At 52.3% G+C, this 21090-nt stretch overlaps 4 protein-coding genes across 9 annotated transcripts in view; 3 read left to right on the plus strand and 1 right to left on the minus strand.

Moving 5' to 3' along the window:
- The window catches only part of APH1A (aph-1A gamma-secretase subunit), a gene marked incomplete at its 5' end in the record, with an annotated part of 7336 nt that extends 3207 nt beyond the window's left edge, over positions 1-4129 (plus strand). Inside the window, 3 exon segments of the mRNA XM_026686009.2 lie at positions 2298-2371; positions 2689-2811; positions 3643-4129. Coding sequence (XP_026541794.2) covers positions 2298-2371; positions 2689-2811; positions 3643-3803 — 358 coding nt within the window.
- Positions 1-18553, plus strand: part of CIART (circadian associated repressor of transcription) — a 28740-nt gene extending 10187 nt beyond the window's left edge. The window contains exons 1-6 of one of the 5 annotated variants that reach the window (XM_087943624.1): positions 11259-11386; positions 14761-15315; positions 15867-15942; positions 16557-16635; positions 16916-17042; positions 17871-18553. In XM_087943624.1, coding sequence (XP_087799750.1) covers positions 14776-15315; positions 15867-15942; positions 16557-16635; positions 16916-17042; positions 17871-18401 — 1353 coding nt within the window. In that variant the 5' untranslated portion in view covers positions 11259-11386; positions 14761-14775 and the 3' untranslated portion in view covers positions 18402-18553. Of the gene's footprint in view, positions 1-11258; positions 11387-12965; positions 13174-13454; positions 13556-13995; positions 14070-14760; positions 15316-15866; positions 15943-16556; positions 16636-16915; positions 17043-17870 lie in introns of those variants that run through there. The other 4 variants (XM_087943622.1, XM_026686006.2, XM_087943620.1 and 1 more) reach the window with 4 other exon arrangements.
- Positions 4631-11258, minus strand: CA14 (carbonic anhydrase 14). 2 transcript variants are annotated; one of them, XM_026686007.2, is made up of 10 exons: positions 10833-11258; positions 8909-8929; positions 8466-8645; positions 8133-8278; positions 7398-7493; positions 6566-6632; positions 5920-6077; positions 5590-5716; positions 5372-5392; positions 4631-4943 (listed from the first exon to the last, which is right to left on the minus strand). In XM_026686007.2, exons 1-10 carry the CDS (start codon positions 10888-10890, stop codon positions 4855-4857), a joined length of 963 nt encoding a protein of 320 aa, XP_026541792.1. In that variant the 5' UTR covers positions 10891-11258; the 3' UTR covers positions 4631-4854. The 2 variants fall into 2 exon arrangements, with proteins under 2 accessions (XP_026541792.1, XP_087799751.1); XM_087943625.1 differs by lacking the exon at positions 8909-8929 and having other exon boundaries at positions 10833-11153.
- Positions 18554-19752: 1199 nt separating the features above from the next.
- Positions 19753-20774, plus strand: MRPS21 (mitochondrial ribosomal protein S21). The gene is made up of 2 exons (XM_087943626.1): positions 19753-19928; positions 20525-20774. Exons 1-2 carry the CDS (start codon positions 19846-19848, stop codon positions 20703-20705), a joined length of 264 nt encoding a protein of 87 aa, XP_087799752.1. The 5' UTR covers positions 19753-19845; the 3' UTR covers positions 20706-20774.
- Positions 20775-21090: the final 316 nt, after the last annotated feature.

Below are 21090 nucleotides of genomic sequence, written 5' to 3' on the forward strand. Positions count from 1 at the left end.
TCAGTCGTCGATAAAGTTTTTAGGGCACATCATTTCTCCCGAGGGCATTGCTATGGACCCTAAAAAGGTTGAAGCATTATGTAGTTGGGAAGCCCCTCATCGAGTCAAGGACTTACAACGTCTGTTGGGATTCGCCAACTACTATCGGACTTTTATCCCGGACTTTGCTAAAGTAATGGACCCCATAACTCAGCTCCTCCGTAAGAAGGTCCCGTTTGTGTGGGGGCCCCCGCAACAACAGGCTTTTGACATTTTAAAGAAAGCGTTTGTAGCTGAGCCGATATTGAGGCATCCTGATCCGAATCGTCCATTTGTGGTCGAGACTGATGCCTCTAATGTCGCTATCGGAGCGGTACTGTTACAAGCTTCGAAAGATGGCGCGCCCCTTTTCCCATGCGCATACTATTCTAGGAAACTCACAGCTTCAGAGCGCAACTACACCATCTGGGAAAAGGAGTTGTTGGCCATTAAGGCTGCCTTTGAGACCTGGAGACATCATTTAGAGGGGGCTCGGCACAAGGTAGAGGTTCGGACGGATCATCGAAACTTGGAACATTTAACCACAGCTAAGAAATTGAATCAACGCCAGATTCGGTGGTTGTTGTTTTTTGCCAGGTTCAATTTCTCCGTTACTTATGTTCCAAGTGGACAGAACCGGAGGGCAGACGCGTTGTCTCGGAAGCCTGAGTATATCTGTCCCGAGGATCCTCTTCCTCTACGAACGGTGTTACCACCAGAATCCTTGGCTGTACTGCAAGATCCAGTAGATTTTCGGGATCACCTACGGGAGGCGCAACGATTGGATGCGTGGACGCAGCAGAGACAGGGGGACGTTGGACCTGATTCTCCATGGTCCTTTGAAGAGGGCCTGCTCCGACATCGGGGTTTATTATATGTACCTACCAGGTCGTTGAGAGCTCTCATCATGACACAATGTCATGATAACCCCGCTGCTGGCCATTTTGGATTTTATGAAACCTTGCATTTGGTCACCCGGACTTTTTGGTGGCCTCGGGTTTGTCACGATGTGTTCTCTTACGTCGCTTCTTGCGTTCAGTGTAGGCAAGCGAAAGTGGCGTCGGGTGCGCCCCCTGGACTCCTCCAACCATTGCCGACTCCGAGCAGACCATGGGGAGCGATCTCCATGGACTTTCTCACACAGTGGATGACTCGGAGATTTGCTCATGGACGGATGCATCTGCGGTTCATGCTCCAGACATGATTCGGGACTTTCATGAATGTTTCCCTTCGAAACCGCATCCGGATCGTCAGACCCGGGGGAAGGGCCCTGCGGTGAGGGATAGTGTTGTGGTTCCGGGCTTGGATTCTGCTTCTGTGGAAGATCGGAGTTCAAGTGAGGAGGACATGGCAGAACTATATGAGCCGGCATTGCTCAGTGAAGGGAATAGTAACCAGGATGAGGAGATGGATGTGACAAAGGATGACAGACCTGACGTATTGGAATTGTCAGGACCTTTGACCTCCTCTGGTTCCTTATCTGATCATCAGCCGGGAATGGCTGACAGGGAAGTTTTGAGGGAGTCTTCCAGTGGAGATGAGAACTTGGAAGACTTATGGTTAAACGTCAGGAACAGACGACGTATGAGGAGGCAAATCCAGCTGGAACGAAGGAGGAGGGCGAGCCAGTAATTAAGGAAATTAGCTCGTTACCTCAATGGCTATAAAAGGACACAGCTGAGCTGGTACAATTTGCCAGGAACAAAGTGACTGATTGCGTGGAGAAGTTATAGCCGACGCTCTGGGGCTTGAGAATTTTTGCCAGGACTGGCTTGCCGAACAGAGCAAAGCTTGTTGCTGTGGACTGTGATTTATGGCAGCCGTTATCTTGTGAGACTCCTTTTTGTTTGATTTACTTTTGAAACGGCTGCTTTCTGTGTTGCTCGCTTGAATTTTGAAGGGGAGTCATAACAATAACCCTACTCCAGTGCTTTCTTTGGTACTGACTTCAGCTTTCAGAGCAAGGTGTCTTCTGTGGAAAGTCACTCTTTCTCTAGGGATGTTTATTTGTGCGTCCTTTCTTTTATTTCATTTGCAGGTGGGACTCTAGCTTAAGCTGGGATTGGTGAACCCAGTACTCTCTGTTCCTTGGGATTGTGTGAGAGTTAGTGATGGTGTTAATTCAAGATGAAATTTTGTTCCTTGAACCTAAATGGGACCAAAGAATCCAAGAAGAACAAGAAGAGGGGAAAGAAAGGGTAGTCAGTGGAGGCGGCCGCTTGTTACTGGTGTTTGTGGAGCTTAAGCGAGTTCCCCGCTTCCTCTGCCTCCTGTTTTAGGAGAGCAGATGAAGGGCTTGTGACCATGAGCAAAGATGGGCCATTCCCCGGTTGGACCAAACAAATGGCCTCTGGTGAGTGAACCCTCCTCCGCCTCTGGGGGTTGCCGCAGAGGAGAGTCAGGGGTCTTCTTCTGCCCCCCTCCCCTCCTTTTTTGCTTTTTGATGACCTTAAGCTTGGCTTAAGTGGCTGCTGCACATTTGGCACCCCAAACACTTCTAGATTCACTTCCTTTTCAGAATAGTTATGCCTCAAAAAGCTGCTGTCTCATTTTGGGAACTGCCTTTTCGGAGTGCTCATGCCATGCCTTTTCTAAGCAGCTGTCAGGGTTGCTGCTAATTGGGCAAACCATTTCAAATGTTTTCCACTCTGATTTCCCACCCACCAGTAGTGTCTGGCCTCTCCTTTGGGATTATCAGTGGCCTCTTCTCCATCATTAACATCCTTGCCAATTCCATTGGTCCCGGCACAGTTGGCATCCATGGGGATTCGCCCTATTACTTCATTACTTCAGGTAGGATCTTTTGTGGGAGGACAGGTTGCTGGAGCAAACTTTTTTTTTAAAGAAAGTGAGAGGACTTGCATATATGTGGCTTTTCCCCTGGTCCCTGTGGTGTTTCAGCATTTTCAAACTTTTTAGAATCAGAAAAAGTATGAGATACAGCTGGCTAGGCTATAGAAAGGCAGCTCCCCCACACAAGACAGGGTTTGATGCAGGGAGGAATCTATAACACTTTTGGCATAACTGCTTCTTCAGGCCTGCTTCACCTGGTGTGTGATGTGCATAGACTGGGCTGCAAACCCCACCAAAACAGAAACAGCATTTTGTTGTGACAGGCGTGAAAAAACAGTCCTAAGGCTTTCCTTAAGAAAATGCTGAAGACAGTAAAGCTATTGTCCCCAAAGTACTTTTTTTTTCTTTTTCAAACAGCAATTGGACATTCTTGGGTTTTTTTTTTCTTTGAAAATGTTTTATTCCTCATCCAAAACTCTTCTTCAGTTCTGAGGGTGAGATCTAGTTTCTTGGATGAGAAGCAAAAGGTTTTCAAAGAAAGAAAGAAAAGTCAAGAAAGTCCAGTTGCCTTTTGAAAAAAGAAAGCACTTTTGAGACAACCATGGTGGGGATGATTGAGAATCTCCATAGACATTTACAATAAATGATTTTTTACAGTTTTTGAACATTTTCCTAATCCTTTTGTTAGGCATTTTTATATGCCTGTGCCTGTCTGATGAAGTCTCATTTTGTTGTGCTTGGCCCAATTCCGTACACTGAGCTGTCAGAGGCTTTCCACAAACTCAGGTGTGTCACGTGGCTGAATTCCCCTTTCTCAGCTTCTCAATCCAGCTTTTCTGACCATGGCCCTGGTTTTCTTACACGTGTTCTGGGGGACCATTTTCTTCAACACCTGTGAGAAGAGGCACTACTGGAAGCTGGCCCTGACGACTGTCAACCCTCTGGTGATATCTGGGCTGGTGAGTGGATCTGGAAGGCTTCCCAGGATTTGAGCTAAAATGTGTGTTGGATCTGGTTCTCTTAAGAAGGCAGCACTGGGCTTCTACTCTTTCTAGATTGGCCGTCTCCAGGACAAGAGGTCCCACCCACCCATTCTTTCTGGGGAAGGGGGACGGGTTAACAGCCCAACATGCCTGAAAGATAGCTCTAAAAAGATATTTGATCTGTTAAGTGCCTTATGCCACCAGACTTGAAATTCTAGACCTAGACAACCTAGAACTATGACGCCTTCGGTCTGATCTAAGTATAGTACATAAAATTATACATTGCAATGTCCTACCTGTCAATGACTACTTCAGCTTCAACCATAACAATACAAGAGCACACAATAGATACAAACTGAAGGTTAAACGCACCAAACGAGTGCAGGAAATACGACTTCAGCAACAGAGTGGTCAATGTCTGGAATACTCTACCTGACTCCGTGGTTTCTTCCCCAAACCCCAACAACTTTAACCTTAGACTGTCTACTATTGACCTCACCCCTTTCCTAAGAGGTCTTTAGCGCACCAACGTGCCTACCGTCCCTGTCCTATTGTTACTTTTTATTTTTCTTATATATATCCATTTCGTGTATGTTTATACTTATATCTGTTATCTTATAATCGCTTGACTAAATAAATAAGTAAGTTAAGTAAGTAAGTATGCAGAATCCGTTCAGGAATAATCCCCAGATCCTTTACTACAGGAGCAAGTTTCTCTTATATTCAGCATGGAGTAATCTCATGTTCAATTTTTGACTCCTGGTAGGGAGGCTTCTGCAGTGGCCCTTTGCTCCTGCCATTCTTGTTCACTAGAGTAGAAAAACACAAAGCTCACAACAGGGGCAGGAGGAAGTTTAATAAATATCTATTATGTTCTCTTTGCAGAGAAATTCTCTCTAGGTTTTCACATTCTCGGTACTCCGTGTGGTGAGGAGTGGGGGGGGGTCACTTCAATCGCTTGCCCTTTCTTCCAGAACAACACATGGGGGAACCTCTCATATTCTGGCACTGCAATGCAATTAGGCAGGAACCGGGCTGGCGTCCCACATTCACCTGCTCCTCACCGGGTTCTCTTTGCCAAAATCCAGCCAGCAAGGAAGACACCCAGGCAGCCCAAGAGCACTGCAACAATTATGGCAATGACCTCACCTGGAAAGAGAAAAGAGGGAAGAGGTCAGAACAGTTAAAGAGGGGGTGGGGTGGGGGAGATGGGATACACCCCAAGTTTAAAAATGGAGTGCACTTCCTCTCTGAGGACTAGAACGGTGAACAAACTGAGGTATGAGGCCAGGAAGTTCATGGCTGGAAAACACAACCATAGCAGGTGTCGTTCTAGAACCACCAGAAAGGGGGTCCAGCTTGCCATTTCCCATTTTCTTTGCATGATTATTGGACTGACAGAAATCCCTCCCCACCCATGATGGCTATCTCTTTAACCAGGTCCTCCTCTGGCCCTAGGGCAGGGCAGGGCTGGATTGGCCAGGCTCCCGTCCTCTACCACCACTGCAGCTTGGCTAGCTGGTTGTGCAAGTCCCTCCTGGCTCCCTTGAGCAAGCATCACAGGAGGGGAGTCACACCTGCAGAGTATTCAGATGGCCCTAGAAGGGAAGGGAAGAGAGAGAGTTCTGGGGGCAGGTTTGCTTCCTCCTTTCACCCCCACCCCTTTTTTTCTCTCTCTGCTTTACTGCACCAGCCTGGATTTGGTGCTGCGCCAAACCTGTCCACCAGAGGGCAGCGTCCCCCATCTCCAGGAAAGTCCAGGTACCTAAACCAGGAAAGCAGCCTCTGTGCTCACCCACAGGGAAGGAGGCGAAGACCACGCGTTGATTCAAGGACTGGGGCACCCGGAAGTTGCTGACCAGCAATTCAGAGGGTGTCTTCCCGTCTTTTGTAGAATAAAGAGATTTCTGCAGCTTCTCCAGCTAGAAAAGATGTGAGTCAAGCAAGTTACTAGTTTCCTCTAGAGGAATTTGTGTGTGTGTGGGGGGGCAACCACTGGATGTAACCCGCTTCTATTGGATAATGAGAACCATTCTCCAACAGCTGTCCTGGGCTGCCGCCCCCCATCACAACATGCAGACCCTTTGCCTAAACTTAATGATGGACTTCATCTTTCAGGCTCTACCTGAGTGGCAGAGATGCGGGCGGGCTGGCGGAAAACTGTCCACAGCACACTCTGATAGCAAGGCGGGGTTGTCAGTGAACCACTGTAGCGGTAGTAGTGGCCCAGATGCGCCGGGAGAAGCTCTCGCACACTGAAGGGAGCAACGGTGACTTCTTGCTCTGATGAGTTTAAAAGGTGGGAAACCGGAAAGAGAAAACCGGGATGATGGCAGAAGAGGTGCGGGGGGAGTCCAGGGCTGGCTTTTGGGAGCTTTTCTGTTGTGCCCCTGAGGCTGCATAAGGCTGGAGGACTACCTAGCTGGTCTCCCAGCTCCAAGAAACGGGCAGGGGGCGCAGTGGCCTTTCTGCAGAGCAGCTCCTTGGCTGGCGGGCTTTAAAGTGTTTGCTTCTGAAGAATCTCACCGCTGAGAATCACTGGAAATATAAAATCTATTTTCCAGGGCTTTTTTCAAGAAATTAATGGTCCTGAATGCTTTGTTTTCACTGTTATTGTAAAATGGGCGTGTATTTTAAGAAGCAGACTGCAAAGTGACATGTCTCGATCCTCCTCGGGAGCCCAGCTTGGATTTCAGGGTTTCTGCCAGCAGTTCCTCTCTCCCCCTTGTGCCCCAGCCCCTGCAGCCCTCCCTCCCCCAAAGGACTTCTACCTGCATAAAGGATGCTGTCCAAATGGCCCAAGATGTGGTTGTAGGCAGGATTCTCCACACTGTCAACCTGCCAGATGCAAAGAAGAAGTGACTTCTCTCTGCTGATCAGTGCTGGCTCTCTTTCTTTGCCAGACCACCAAAGGCACAGTGCCCTGCCCGTTGCTGAATAATTTGCTTCATGTGGGGCAGAGAAGTTTTAAAACAGAAGAGAGAGAAAAGAAATGGGGATCAAGGGATAGGAGAAGACGACTCTGCTTGGCACTAGGTGTAGGTAAATGTTTACCAAGGAGGCAGTTTTCATTCAGGAAAGAAGGTTCTGTGGCACCGTCCCACAGGAATTTTCAAGGCCTGAGAGTTTCAGGCAAATTGGATAGGAATGCAGACTTCTTTAGATGGGAAACTGATGTCCTTGGCTACGTAAGCCCATGTGGGACTCATTCATGCCTCCTTTAGAGCACTGACCTCTGGTCATGGTTTTGGAAGCGTTTTGCTGTATGCCTTCTGTTGAAGAAGTCAGCCCTAGACCGCCTTGAATGCCAGTGGTGGCTGCGTCGTCCCCCTTTGTCGGCAGAGGAGCTAAGAGCTTAAGTGACCTAGTCTGAAAGGAGAGCTTCCCTGGGCCTCCCCTACCAGAAGCTCTGGAAGGACGTCAATAAACGTTGGATCTGTCTGTAGGGTTGGCACGTGGCTGTCTAAGGAATGTCTGGCGTAAGGGAGCAGGGAGGGATCCTAAGCGGCCAAGAAGGGTAGTGTGGAGGGTGGAGGAAGGAAGGAAATGCTCGACTGTTCTGGACAGTGGCCATGGCCCCATCTTCACCCAGCAGACGCTCACCTCCAGGAAAATGCCCAGCACCGCCAGCCCATCCGGTTGGTGTTTGGCTACGCTCAGGTTGGCATACTTCTCTGAGTTGAAGTGGACCACATGAAGCTGAGGGTGAGGACAAAGAGTTAAAGGCAGGGAGGAAGAGCTTCATGACTTTATCGAAATGGGGTGGAATTGGGATTTCTTCTTGCGGGCAGCCAAGTCAGCTTTTCCGACTATGCAAAACAGCTCCATTCCTCCTTCACCCCATGGCCAGAGGGCAAAGTTAGGGCAAAGTCCTTCTGAGGAGAGAGCTGTTCCATTTGTTACGGAGAAAAGAGAAATTACAACACACCAGCGATGAAGAAGGGGACGCAACTGACAGCGGAGTTTCACGGGTGATGCAACTGGGGGTGAGGGAGCCATGGTGCCAGAGTCCCAAGTCATTTGGGGGCCACAGATATTGGAAAAGTCCAGACCAGTCCATGCAGAATGGGCACAGAGAAGTGGCCCTTCAGAAACAAAGACCTGGATAAGGGGAGGGCTGCTTAAACTGGGCTTTCCAGATGGGAGAGTCTGCAGTCCCCAGAATTCCCAGCCAGCCGTGATGAGCACTCTGGGTGTTGCAGTCCCCAGAGAACTCCAGTAGAAGTGGGCTTTCCTTGCGGCTCTTTTCTCAACCTCCGTTGGGCCAATTCAGCCACTGTTTGTGCCCCAGCAAGCGGCCCGGCCGGGGCTGCCTGCACGTAAGTGCCACTGGCTTACCTCTGCTGGGAAGGCCTGTCCATCCACGCGGTGCTCAGAGCCCCCGGCCCGACTGTTGCTGCTGCCCCAGTGGAAGTGCAGCTGTACTGCTGAGTAGATGCTAGGCAGGCCATGCAGGCGCAGGTTCTTGGGGAGGGAGAGCTGCACTGTGGAGGCAGAGAGCAAGGGGCCTCAGCTTGCAGCCAGTGGGGAGGAGGAACACCGTCACAAAGCAGATCTATGGCATGGCGTTCTTTCTGGAGTTACTAGTCCTCAAGGTGAGGAGGGCAGGAAAAGCATTGTCTTCTTAACCAGGCGATAAACACGATAAACAGATCCTGTGAATGTTCTCACCTGTGTGCCCGTTATTGGTCAGGGTCAAGGAGCCGCTCCCAGGGTCTCGGTATCCCTCTGGCTCAATGGGGGGCAGAGAGGGATCATACTGGACCAAATGTGTCTGGATATCGAGGGGCGATTGAGCCTGCCAACCGCAGTCTGGATATCCCTCTGGCCAGTGTGCCTGCCCGTCGGAGCCTGGCAAGAGAGAAAAGGCTTATGGATCCGGGACACAGAAAACGCCCCCCCCTCCTCTTACAAAATCCCCCCCCAATTCTGGAAGTGCCTGTTCCTTTTTTTTCCAACTGGAGACCTCTGAAGGGCCTTTCTGGAGCACCTGAAGGACTGTGGGAGCCTTTCTCAGCAAAGAGGCACGTTTGGGCAGCCCCTCCCGACTTTGTAGCTGCCTTGGCAATTCGGATGAGCAGAGGAAGATATCGCTTGTAGCTGTTTCTCCTTACCTTCGTATGTCCAGTGGGAACCTGCAGCAGAGGGCAGAGGGAGAGGCTCTTGGCTTAGAGCTCCAGATGCGGGGGCACTTCCCTCCTGGCAGAAGGAGCCCATAGCAAAGACAGGGCTGAATCCTTCACGAGGGAAGAATCCCACACCTGTTTCCACAATGACCGCGAGGGGTATGAGAGCAGTTGCTCCCTCTAGCTTGACTGGGGGGCGGCATGGCTGTGTCCGTGGGAGCCCCGCTCTTAAAGAGAACGGGCACCATCTCCAGCTGTCCCCGGCCATGGCGCCATATTCTGATCTGCATTCTCCCCTGTGCTGGAATTCTGTCCTTTATTTCAGAAAGGAGCTTTGGAAAAAGATCAGCTACTCTCCAGGGATCTAAAAGAGCACTGCCAACTGGGACTGCAAGTCTAGTCTTTGATCAGACCTTTGAAATAAGGGGCTGCTTTTTTTAATCTAGGCGATAACCTCTTTCTCTCTTTTGAGTGAAACCTGAGTTGATACACCAGAGAAGAGAGGCTGAATTCTTCCACCATGAAAAAGGGCAGCTGGCCCTGAGCAGACATGTCACCTCCTAAAGGCTCTTGAGCTGCTGCTAAATTTATTCTGGCTGGTGGCGTGAAGATGTGTGTTTGGCCTCCTCCCCAGAACTGAGAGGAGTCCCAGAGCTGAGATCCCTCGGGTGCTGCCCTTGTGTCTCGGAGGACCTGGGGAGTCCAGCCCAGCACACGGCCTCCCTGTCTTGATCTTGGCACCCCCGTTTAGACCTGGCTTGAAACCATGGCTTTCTGCTCCTCTGCCAAGGAGGCCTCATCCTGTGCTCTTTGCTCCTTCCATGTGGCAGAGGCAGGGGTCAGGCTGCCATTTCCTTGCCGTCCACTCCCCTTGAGCTCCACCTGGCTGGGCTTGTGTTTTTGGCCTCGGATACGGTTTGGGAGTTGTCAGCCCAGACTGCAGTGGCTGAGTCCATGAGCCACGGAAAGCAGATCATGCCGTAGAGCAAAAGAGAGTTGAGGATGATTGATGGATCTGATGAAGAGCACTCTGCACCCAAAAACCTTCAGATGTCTGTGGAGATTCTCAGTCGTCTAGGTTGTCATCTGTGCTTTCTCCAAAAGGCAACCGGACTTTCTTTGGGTTTTTTTCCCATGAACATGTTTTGCTTCTCATCCAAGAAGCTTCTTCAGTTCTAGAAAGCCCAGTTGCCTTTTGAAAAAAGCACCTCTAGGTTAGCCTTCAAAGCTTCCTGGTCAGACTCATGCTAATTCCTCTCCTGAAATCTTCTCTTGTTACAAATGGTTGTATTCTTTAAAATTTTTATTCTTTTCTTATTACTCTGCTTTCCTCACTCTTTCCTCTTCTTGGGCTGTTCAGTTCAGAAACTTTCTTTCAAAAATACTGTTTCTGTGCTTGCTCCCAGGCAGTGTCTTTGTAAATACTTTTCCAAGATTGTTACCCTCCCATTTTATCAGAGTATTTTCAGCTTCATGCTTTCATACAAGTGAAAGGCGGATAGATAATTCTAGAAGCTGCTGCAAATGCCTGTAGGCATTACAGCTTCTGGAAGTCCTAACCGAACAGAAGACAGAGGGCAGACCCTCTGCGAACCTTCGTCCCCAGGAAGAGCAGAAAGAGCAGAGTTGTTTGCAAACTTTGCCAGCCCTCCATCCAAATGATTAGTCGGAGAACGGGCTCACTTGCTTTCAGAGAAACAAATAAGCGTCTTTTTTAAAAAAAATTAAAATGCCTCAGCAGCCCAGAGCGGTTACCAGGAGTTACCAGCTGCATTGTTGTGTCCATCTGAGTCTCTGCCAGAGAAAGTCCCCCTCCCCAAGCTGCCTAATTGCAGTGGGTCCCCCTGGAGAAAGGCAGAGGGCCCCAGTGAGGAAACCAAGAGTTGGGAGGAAAAAGAAAAAGGCCACTTACCCCCACTTGCAGCCAGGGCTTGGGAAAGAGCTTGCCAGAGGGCGAGAACTAGCAACATCTTGGAATATCAGAAAAAGAAAAAACAGGTGAAATGGGAGAAAAACTCCAAAGAAATGGATGGATCCTGAGCCAACAGGCAAAGGCGAGATCTTCCACTCCCACATCTGCACCCCACTGCTTGCCTCTTTCCAGGGGAGTCAGGAGGTCCCCATTGGACATCGACCAGAAGGCGGCCAATGCCATTTAAGGTGGCTCTGGGCAAGCCAGGCAGCCGGCCTGCGGCTGAGGCCACTCGGCTCCTTAAATCACCCGTCCACCGGTCTGTAGAGTCCCAAACGTGTTTGGACAGGGGGGAGGGAGCTGGAAGAGCTTGGCTCCCCTTCAGGCTTGTGCCAGCCAAGTCCCTGCGCAACAGGCCGGTTCTTTTCATCTGAGCTTTCAGGCAGGCACGGGGAGAGGGGCTCAGCGGGATGATCCGGAGGAGGCACAGCTTTGGCCTGGCTCAGAGGCAGGAACACGGGCAAAATAGTGGCCACATGCTGTTGAGCTTCCACGTATGGACATGCAACATTTCAGCTTTTTAATTTTGTCTTGCATCAAAAAAATAATAATGGTGTGGACATATTGAGCATCACAGTTTTGTTGTGGCATCCCGGAGGCCCGTGTCTGGTCCTGGGAAGGCCTGGGTGGGGGGTCTTTTGTGGCCTTTCCTGCTGCTATAAGGAGTCTCCCCTTCATTACAACAGAGTTGAGGCTTGTTGCTGGGTACAGAGTGTTGCCAAGAACTTGGGCACAAAATATTTTGGGTAGAAGTCACTTCCAGTCTGGTGCTTCATGACTGCTGGACTACACCTTTATGTCTCCCCCTTCCTCATCCTTGACTGCCTGGAAGGTGTTGGGATGGGTTATATCACACATGAATTTGCTTGTTGGCACAGTGGTAGTTGATAGCTGACTTGAGGTTCTGTGGATTTATTTTTCTGATGTAGCAAGTGCTAAATCCATAATAAATAGTGAAGAATGAAAGAAAAGGAGCTGAATTTCAAAGAGGAAGTTACTGGCAGAGAAAAGGTTAAACACAACCACCCCCACCCCCCCAAGTGGAACTGGGGAGAACCACAAGGGCTGTTGCTGCTTAGAAAGGTAACCAATTGGTGGAGCCACAGCAATGGGGCCAAAGATCCTGACTGCCATTGACCTTTTATTATCTTGCTGATAAAAGATTGGCAAAAAGACAAGCAGCCAACGGGTCCCATGCCATGGAATTCTAGTTCTACAGAATTGGAGCCCCTTGCCTGGGGTGAAGCAGGCAGGCAAACCCAGAAAACTCCTCTCCCCCCCACCCCCGCCCGAGTTTGGGCTGGACCCCACCAGCTCCCTCTTCTGTGCTGGGTTTTTGCCACCCTGAAAGAGAGCAGGTCATGGTGACCCAGTTCCCCATCCAGCGTTTGCCTGATTGCGCCAGGTTGTGCAGTCGAGGGGGGGGGGGAAGAGAACAGGAAGGCAGGGCAAGGGAGCCCTTCCCCAGTCAGGCCAGGAAAGGCAAAGCAGCAGGACTCCCCTTGCTTCAGGGCCAATCCCTTTTGCGGAGGGGCAGAAGGAGAAAGGGGGCTTGCACATTGATTTGTCAAGCAAAAGGAGCGGGTTGGTGCCTGTGTGTCTCTTTCAAACCACACGCCTAATGACGGGACACTTGCCTATACTGGGGAACCCAAACCGCCACCGGGTCTTTTGCGCGTTGGTTAAGGTTGATGTGTGAACGTGAAATACAAACACAGGCTAGACTTGAACGTTTCGCCAGCATTGGGCTTAACTGGAAGGAGAGGAACGTGTTCTTATATGGGTGGGTCAAGCAAATTGCGATGTCTTTCTTACAGGCGGTTGGAGAGTCCCTGGCGCTTTGGGGAAAACTCGGATTCTCGCTGTCCTCTCCGGATAGAGGCGCGTTAAATTCACGCCGTTGCGCTTTCACCTCTGCTAATTCGCATAATCCCGATTAACGCTTGTGATGATCATGGGACGTTCTGGCAGATTCGGGATTGCGCGTCCCCGAAGGCTAAGTAACACAAGAGCCGAGCCGGGGTTGCGTAACGGGCGAGACCGGTTCCCGCTCCTTCGTGTCGAGCGCGCGCGATCCGGAGTGTCGCCGGAGGACTTCCCGCAGTGATGGGGCCGCTGGGCAGGACAGCTGTTCTCCGGCCGGATGAAGTTCGCTTTGCGAGCAGCCCCGCCGCCCGTTCGATCGCGCCGCCTTCGCTGCCTCTTTCGTCCCTCTCCAGCAATGCACTCCGGTAGTGCCCCGGTTCTGAACCGCCTTCTCCCCCGCAGACCATCCAGCGAGGTGGGCCAGGCCAGGGGCCGCGGATCCGATCCCCGCCGTCCCGAGAAACGAAAGCCCGGCGGAGGCCGCTTTGCATGCCGCTGCCACGTGCGCGGAGACGCGCCCGCAGAGACACGGGGCGGGCCACTCGCCTCTGCCCCGCGCAACCCGTGTGTCGCCGCCTGCGCCTGGCTGGGGCTCGCCAGCCAATGGTGCGCGGCCCGCCCCCCGTTGGATGGGGACGAGCCAATGGCGCGCCGGGGCTGTGGCGCGTTCGGGGCGGGCCAGGAGGGGCGGGGCCTGCGGGCACGTGCGGCGCCGCACGTGGCCGCGTGGTCAGAGCCCTGAGCTGGGCTCGGCTTCCCGGCGGTCTGCAGTTCGTCGGAGACGCCCGGAGCAGCCGGTGGGTATTGGCGGCGCGAGCGCGGCGTCCTTTCCGTCCCTCGAGATTTTCCAACGGGGTTCGGGATGGGAGACCGAGGCCGGCGACCCTCTCCGGGGCATGTGCAGAGTGCGCCTAAGGGCGTTGGGCGAGGAGGACCGGCTGCCAGTGGCAGTTTCCGCGTTTGCTGAGTCTGGTTGGGTGGCTGCCTCGCCGGGCGGCTTGGGACCTTTGGGAACGGTCGGCGCTGTTTCTTTCTTATGGGCCAGGAGCGGGACCGGGAGTGGGTTGGCGTGGGACCGTCGGGCGAGGCCGGGGTCACCAGGAAGTCAATCCCGGCTTCGGCTCCTTTGCGTTTTGGAGCCCTGGGCAGGCGAGCTCGTGACTTCTGAACGAAGCGTGAGACCTTCGCTAAGGCGGCTCTGGAGCTCGCTGCTGTGATGAGGCGGGGGGCGGGGGAGGCCGGGGACGGAGATGGGGTTACTGGCGAGAGATGTTCCCGAAGTCCGCAGAGGCGACTTCCGAGTCCTCTCAGGTGCGTCGTCGTTGGGGCTTCGCTGGCCTCGCCCTGGCTTCGAGGTTTTGCTGGCTTTGCACCTCCCGTGGGTTTCGCGGAAAGCCGCTCGGGCTGAGGGGTTCTGGCCTTTCCCTGCTTCCAACGTTTGGGGCGGTTCATCCAGAAGCACCGGGCCGACGGGCAGCATGCCCACCGACCTGCCCTGCGAAGATTGGCTTCGGAGTGACTCTGAGCGGTTGGCGCTCTCAGGGTGGTGGCGGCAGTAGCGAAGGGAATGGAGATGCAGTTCCTTTTCCTGAGAAAGGATAGTGTTTCCCCTGGCAGAGTTCAAAGCACTGGCTGGCAGCATGTAGCACCTTGTAGAGCCTGGAAGTGGCCAGGCTTGGGATCTGTTAGGATGGATTGTGGTGCTGACCCAATTAGCAGAAACCTCCCCTTCCAGAGGCTCTGTTCCTTGTGCTTGGGAACGAGGAGATAGGTGGCTGCTGCTGTGATTGACTGGCTCAGCAGAGAGAAGGTGTTGGCTTCTGTCCCATGTAGCCTTGAGTGGTGATGCTGCTGCTGCTGCTTAAAGGAACAGGAGGGGGCCTCTCAGTTCCAGGAAAGGGGGGTGAAAAGTCTTGTGGTAATAGCAACCTGTAAACGCTTTCTAGTCTAAGTGCCTGAGGAAGGAAGCTAGGCTGATGGACATCCCCTCCCTCTCTTTTAGCAATCAAGATAATCCATGGATGACATGGACAGGAGAAGCGTCTCTTCCTGGGGGTCCTTCTATTCCGTGGAAAGTGCCACCAGTGAAGAGGAGGAGGGCGAGGAAGAGCAGCTCCTATCACCAAAGGGGAATTTCAGAATCTTCCTTCTCGATGATGGGAAGGAGGTGAGGCTGCTGAGACACCGTTGCCTCAATGGCTCAGGATTCCTCCTCTTGCCGGGTCTGTCTGGTCAGGGACCCAAGCGGCCTCTTGGATTGCAGCCTCCTGGCTCTGGCTGTCCCTGTGATCCAGAGGGTCCCAGGGAGACATTCCGTAGCCACCGGATCAGTCCAAAGGGAAGCCTGCCTGGGCAGAGGGTGAACCGAAAGAGGGCCAAGGGCGGTGGTGGCTGCAAGCTTCCGAGCAGCACCACAGGAGGCAGGCAGGCCCTTCCGTGCCCCACGGCATCTGTGTCATCCCCTGGGATAAAGAGGCAGCGGAGGAAAGAAACGGCAACGGAAGAGACCCTGCCTTCTCCCTGTTCGACGGAAGGGGACCAAGCCTTTGCACAAAAGGTGAGCTTACTGACAACCTAACTAGGGATTGGGAGAGCTCTCTCCGTGAAAGTAGACCCGCCAAGAAACTTCTGGATCTGAGCAGTTATCCCACCGCTTCTTCCTTTTATAAGCGAAAGGGAAGAATCCACTGGGGATTTGGTGAGCAATCGTCACCACACTGGAAAGGATCATTTTCACTTGGCAGAATAGGTGGAGGCCACACAGCTGTCTGGTTTGCTTTCCATAAGGCAGCCTTGTTCAGTCAGTCCATCCTAAGACTTTGGAGGTGGCTTGGAAAGGGCAGTTTAGAGTGGGGGCTCTGCTAGTAGAGTAGCCATTCTGGTTCAAGCTGCAGATAGGTGGTAACCTCATGGCCAGAGTGCTCCTGTTGACCAAGATAGTGGCTCTGTCTGTATTGTTTTACAAGGAAGTTTGCAAGATTCAGGAATAAACATCAATTGTAGTCTTCCATTCATTCCCAGATTCTTCTTTCTTCCCCAGAGAACTGTTTTTAAATCTTGTTGTGCGGCTTTTTACACTTCACACTGTTTTGTGCTCCATGTTTACAGTGCTGGGAACTCCAAGGCTTTGTCCGCCCCCTGTCGGAGCTTCTGAATCGCTTGAAAATGGGCTGTTTTGACCAAGGTTAGGAGCAGCAGGTGCGCCTGCCTGGGTGCCTGAATGCGAGCAAAATGGGTTGGACATCCTGGCAACTGGGGGCTTAGCAAGCTGCAAGTGTTGTCTGGGTGCCTGGGAGGAGAGCCGCTTTGATTCCGATATTCCCATTACAGTTGGCCCTTCATAGAGACCCTGCCACACAGCGTGGGGGTGGGGAACCCATCCCACTGTAATTCAGAAGCCTCTGAAGCATTGAGTTCTTACACAGCCAAGCAGGTTGTCTTGGAGATTAGTCACTTCTCCTTTACAACCAGAGCTCCGGAAATTGATTGTTTCTATTGACATTTTTGGCCTTCTTTGCTTTTTTTGCCCCCCCCCCCCCCCCCCCTCCCCCCATTACAGTCCACAGACGGGTGAGTGTTGGATTTAACAATCAATGTGGACAAGTCACAGAGGATGAGATTATTGCCTGCACGTCATCCTTTCACCCTCTAGGCAGCAGGTGGGGTGGGGGAAGCATCAATGGTTTGCTACTGTGCTTTGTGGTTCTGCCAAAAGGCTTCCAGGGTGAGATCAGTCGCTCTAATCCATTTAGTCCTAGCAACCACATTTACTGAGCTTCCTGTTTTGGTGCCTTGCAGGTCTAAGCAGTTTCCAGCAGAGTGTGGCCATGGATCGGATCCAGCGCATCATTGGTGTCCTTCAGAAGCCTCAGATGGGGTAAGGGTCTCCTTTGCTGGCCAGTGCGCTGCTCTAACCCCCTAATGGAGCCGGATGTCTTAACCATTTTCTTGTCACCACTGAACTCCTGCTGTGCTATTGCAGTTCTGAGACTTGCCTTGTCATAAAACACTTTTGATGGGGCCCCTCTGGACTACATTTTACAAGGAAAAAGTTTTTTAAAACAGTGCTGTAGCTTTGCTTGTATGTAGACGTAGAAGAATCTGGACAGCTCCATTAAGTATGTATGTATCTGACTTCATCTTCCCTCGGCTTGCAGGGAGCGATACCTGGGCACCCTGTTGCAGGTAGAAAAGATGCTCAAGATCTGGTTCCCTCACATCCCCTTGAAGGACTCCCAGGCCAGCTATGGTGTGTCAGCCAGGGAGGCGTGTGGGGCAGCAAAGGTGAGGGCCAAGATCACTTTGTTTTGCCTGACTTGGCTGGATTCTGTACATAACCCATTGACATTATGGCACATATGTGAACACGTAACCTGTGGAATTGTAGGGTATGGATGGCTTTCTCTGGGATGAACTCTCCTTTCTGTACAGAGAGGGCTGTTATTTGTTTTTCCTTTCCTCTCTGGTACTTGTAGGAGTGGTTTGAGTGCTTGTTTCTTTCTCCAGTTGATTACATCTGCCTGGTTTTCCTTGGATTCTCTCACTACTCCATTTGGTCTAAGTTAATAATGCTTCCCCTATTAACACCTCCTGATCCTGGACAATAAAGTTCCTGGCCTCTCCGTTCCATTTTTGCATGAATGGTTGTGATCATAAGGGACTCAATCCCCACTGACTATTCTTGACATAAAAAATAAAAAATCCAGAAGTTAATTTCATGAATGTTGCCAACTGATAAAATCTGATCAGGATTGGGGCCTGTCTTACCTCCAGGGGGGATGTTTAGCTGGTCTTTTGTGTTGTGACGGAACAGGACTTGAATCCTGGTGGCACAGTGGTTAGAATACAGTATTGCAGGCTAATTCTGACTGCCAGCAGCTTGGCAGCTCGATCCTGAGGGGCTCAAGGTTGACTCATACTTCCATCCTTCTGAGGCCGGTAAAACGAGGACCCAGATTGTTAGGAGCAATATGCTGACTCTGTAAACCACATAGAGCGGGACGTAAAGCCCTGTGAAGCAGTATATAAGCCTAAGTTACTGCTATTGCTATCCTGTTGAAGGGGGTTTGGGGGATCCTTGCACTCGGCTTGATTTCCCACCATCTCTGTTAGTCCTACTGTGTAGAAGACCAGATCATGGGAGGCAGAAGCACGCCCGTCCAAGATGACATGCTGAGGCCTTTCTCGGACCTCTCTTCCTTAGAAGACCACGATGTTGGCACTTGGCAGGGAGAACCGGTGCCCTTAGGCAATGGACCTGCTCTGAATCTCTCCTGGACTCACACGTTGCCCTTGAACCCTCTCTTGGGACAAGTAGACTTCAGTCAGATGAACTCTGCGCTTGGACAGATCTTGCTGGGGCCAAACATGAGCAATTGTGGAGTGGTTTTCTTTCTCCAAAAGGTTACGTTTGCACAGGCTGCTTCCAAGACTTTTGCACACGGCTGCCCTCCTAGCGTGCTGTTCTCTGGCTCAGGGGAGCCACCTCGTTGTCAAAGCTTGCCTGGTGTCCTGACAGCAAGCAGCTCCACCCCCAGAGGAACTCTTGGTGGTCTCGCTTTGTCGCTGCCCCACTTGTCTGGGGAGAAGCGGGAGAAGAGTGAATCATCTGTAGGAAAGCCTGTGAAATGCCACAGCTCTTGATGACTCAGAAGACGTGGACTTGCAGACCATCTTTTCCATTCTTCACAAACTTTTAAAAAACTTAAATATTTCAACTATGTTCAAGAGAAAGAACTGTACCTGCCCTCAGGGTGGAAAACTTTAGTTCCAATAAAGACACTGCTACAAAGGCTTATGAGGTTTATGGTTTTTTCCCCCATCCTTTTAGACATTTATCTTTGTGATCTGATACTAAACTATACACTATTGGCCAAATATGGTGTAGGCTCTGGCCCCAGTATGCCCACTCTTCCATAAGTCACCAAGGCAGGAAGATAATTTAATTACAATTTATGATTAAAATTGATGATGAGATTCCCTCTCATTCAAAGAGGGAATCCTGAGACCTATCTTACATTCCCTTTTTTAGTTAAGATATCAAAGTGTTGGAAGAATAATTTTGGGTTCTATGCGCCAGGAGTGACGCAAGAGCAAACAAAAAATGAACTGCAGACATACTGTGAGAAAGAAGATTCATTTCCTAAAAGCAAAAATATTTGTATTTAGGGGTAGAGTAGAGAGAAAATGGGGTGGGAAGGCATGGTTTTATAGGGGGGACTGGTCCTTGGTGTGAGGAAGGGGGTGTGTCCTCCTTGTGCAGGTTGCTTCTGCAGGTTGCTTCTGATTTGGGTTTTGATCCTGAGCGAAATCCAGAAAGAGACTGCCCTCAGATAACGTGGATTTCACCTCTGGGGTCTCCCTTTATCCTGGGGAAATTCCTGTTCTTTGACATCATCAGTGGGATGCTAGTAGGTTTATTCTGGGGCAGATCAGAGCTACTAAAAGGAGAGTGGGGAGATCAGGCCTTCTACCCATGGGAAATTACAAGAGAAAAGCTGCAGACGTTTCATTATTAGGGAGCATGATCAGTGCTGGATGTTACATGTATGTCTCTTTAAATGGGGTCTGACGAAAGAAGGCATAAAATTTTAAGATGTTAATGAAAAAGTCGTAAGGTCATTTAAAAAGCATGGGGGGGTTTGCCCCTTGCCTTCTTCCTAGGCAAGAGGGAGGCCGGTTTCTCGCCTCACTCCCGCACCGCCCAGGCTTTCCCCGAACAACGTGCACACCGGACAAATCAGCGGCAGCTCCGCCGAAGACGGGCAGCTTCCCTCTCGCCGGGGATGTTCGGCCGGCAGAGCCAAACGGCGACGCCCAGAGCCTGCACGCGGGGCGCCCTTCGCCACCGGGGAAACTAGCCGGAGATCCACGGCCGCGACCGAAGGCACGCGAGATCGGCGGGGGGAGCGCGGAACCTTTCCGCGGAGCGGCTCACGGGGCTGACCACGTTGCCACGGCGACCAGGAGCGGCGCCGTCCTCCGGCAGGCACTTCCGCTTCCGCCCGCGCGGGGGGCGCTTCCGCCCAAATCCCCGGCCTTCGGCGAGAGGCGCTTCTCGACCCCTCCGGAGGTCCGCAGGGCGGAGATGGCGCACCACGCCAAGTTCCTAGCCCGGACCGTGATGGTCCCGGGCGGAGACGTGGAGTTGGCCTACCGCGTCCTCACCAGGTAGGAGCGCCGCCGCCTCTGCCCTCCCGAGGCTTTGGGCGCCGAGCGGAGGAAGCGCTCGGGCCCCGCGGGGACCAGGCACCGCAGGGCGCGCCCGTTTGCGACATCTGGAAGCGCCTCCGCGCTCCTCAAGGCCGGGAGCCGGACACGAGGCGTCGGCAGGGCGGGCGCGGATGTCCCGGGATTGGAGCTGCCGCTGGGTGGAGGCTCGGCTCGGCTCCCTTCAGGAGGGCCAGCGGCTGCTCAGCGCCCGTGTCAAGGCGAAGGCGCGGGGCTGCTGCCCAGCCATCTTCGAAGCGCTGACACGGGTTTCTTCTGAATGACGGCAGTTCTCCCCGTCTAATGGAGGAGACCGGCATGGTTGAGATTTCCCTCGGGCCTCACACACATACACACACACCCGACCCCAAGTTTTAAACAGCCGCGTGTTGTCCCCGACGGGATCTCGGGAACTCTTCGGAAAGCCGCGCAAATCATACAGAACGTTGGAGGGAGGGAAAATTCAGCCCGAATTAAACTTGCGCGTCCATCGGATCTTCTGGCGGGGATCTCGCCTTTTTACAGAGACGGTCCCTTCTTTCTGATCTTTATTTTAGAGTCCTCACTATGGATGGAGTGATCGATCACGTTAAGCGGAAGCGGTATTATGAGAAGCCGTGCCAGAAGAGGCGGCGGGAGGCTTACGAAGCGTGCCGGAGAATCTATAACTCTGAAATGGGCAAAAAAATCAATTTCCTCATGAGGAAAAGCCGACCGGATCCTTGGCTCGGTTGCTAAGCCAAAGAATGTCCAGGGTTGGCCGAGGCTCCTGCCCGCTTTATTTGTCAATAAAATCCATACGAAGTCCCGCGTCTCTTGAGAGCTTTTTGGTCCCCATCCTGAACGCGCACCGGGGGAGGGGAGAGTTCCGGGCGTTGGTGTGGGCCGGGGATGGCTCTTCTCTTCGGGGGTGCGCCTTGCTTGGTGGGGGGAGCAGTACCCGAGGCGGGGGTCCTTCCACCGCCCACCTCCGTGCTGAGACCGCTCCCTTCCTTCCCTCCGCCCGGTTCCTCCGGCGAGAGCGGCAGCCGCGGCCGCCCCCTACTGGCCGTGGGTCGTCAGCACGGTTGCAGCTCAGGCGGCGGCCTCCAGGAAGTCCCGCCCCAAGCCAGAGGGCGTCGCG

The sequence above is a fragment of the Notechis scutatus genome, chromosome 14, assembly GCF_049901735.1.
Source record: "Notechis scutatus isolate UNSWTSFEM ecotype Mainland chromosome 14, rNotScu1.2, whole genome shotgun sequence".
NCBI classification, from domain to species: Eukaryota; Metazoa; Chordata; class Lepidosauria; order Squamata; family Elapidae; genus Notechis; species Notechis scutatus.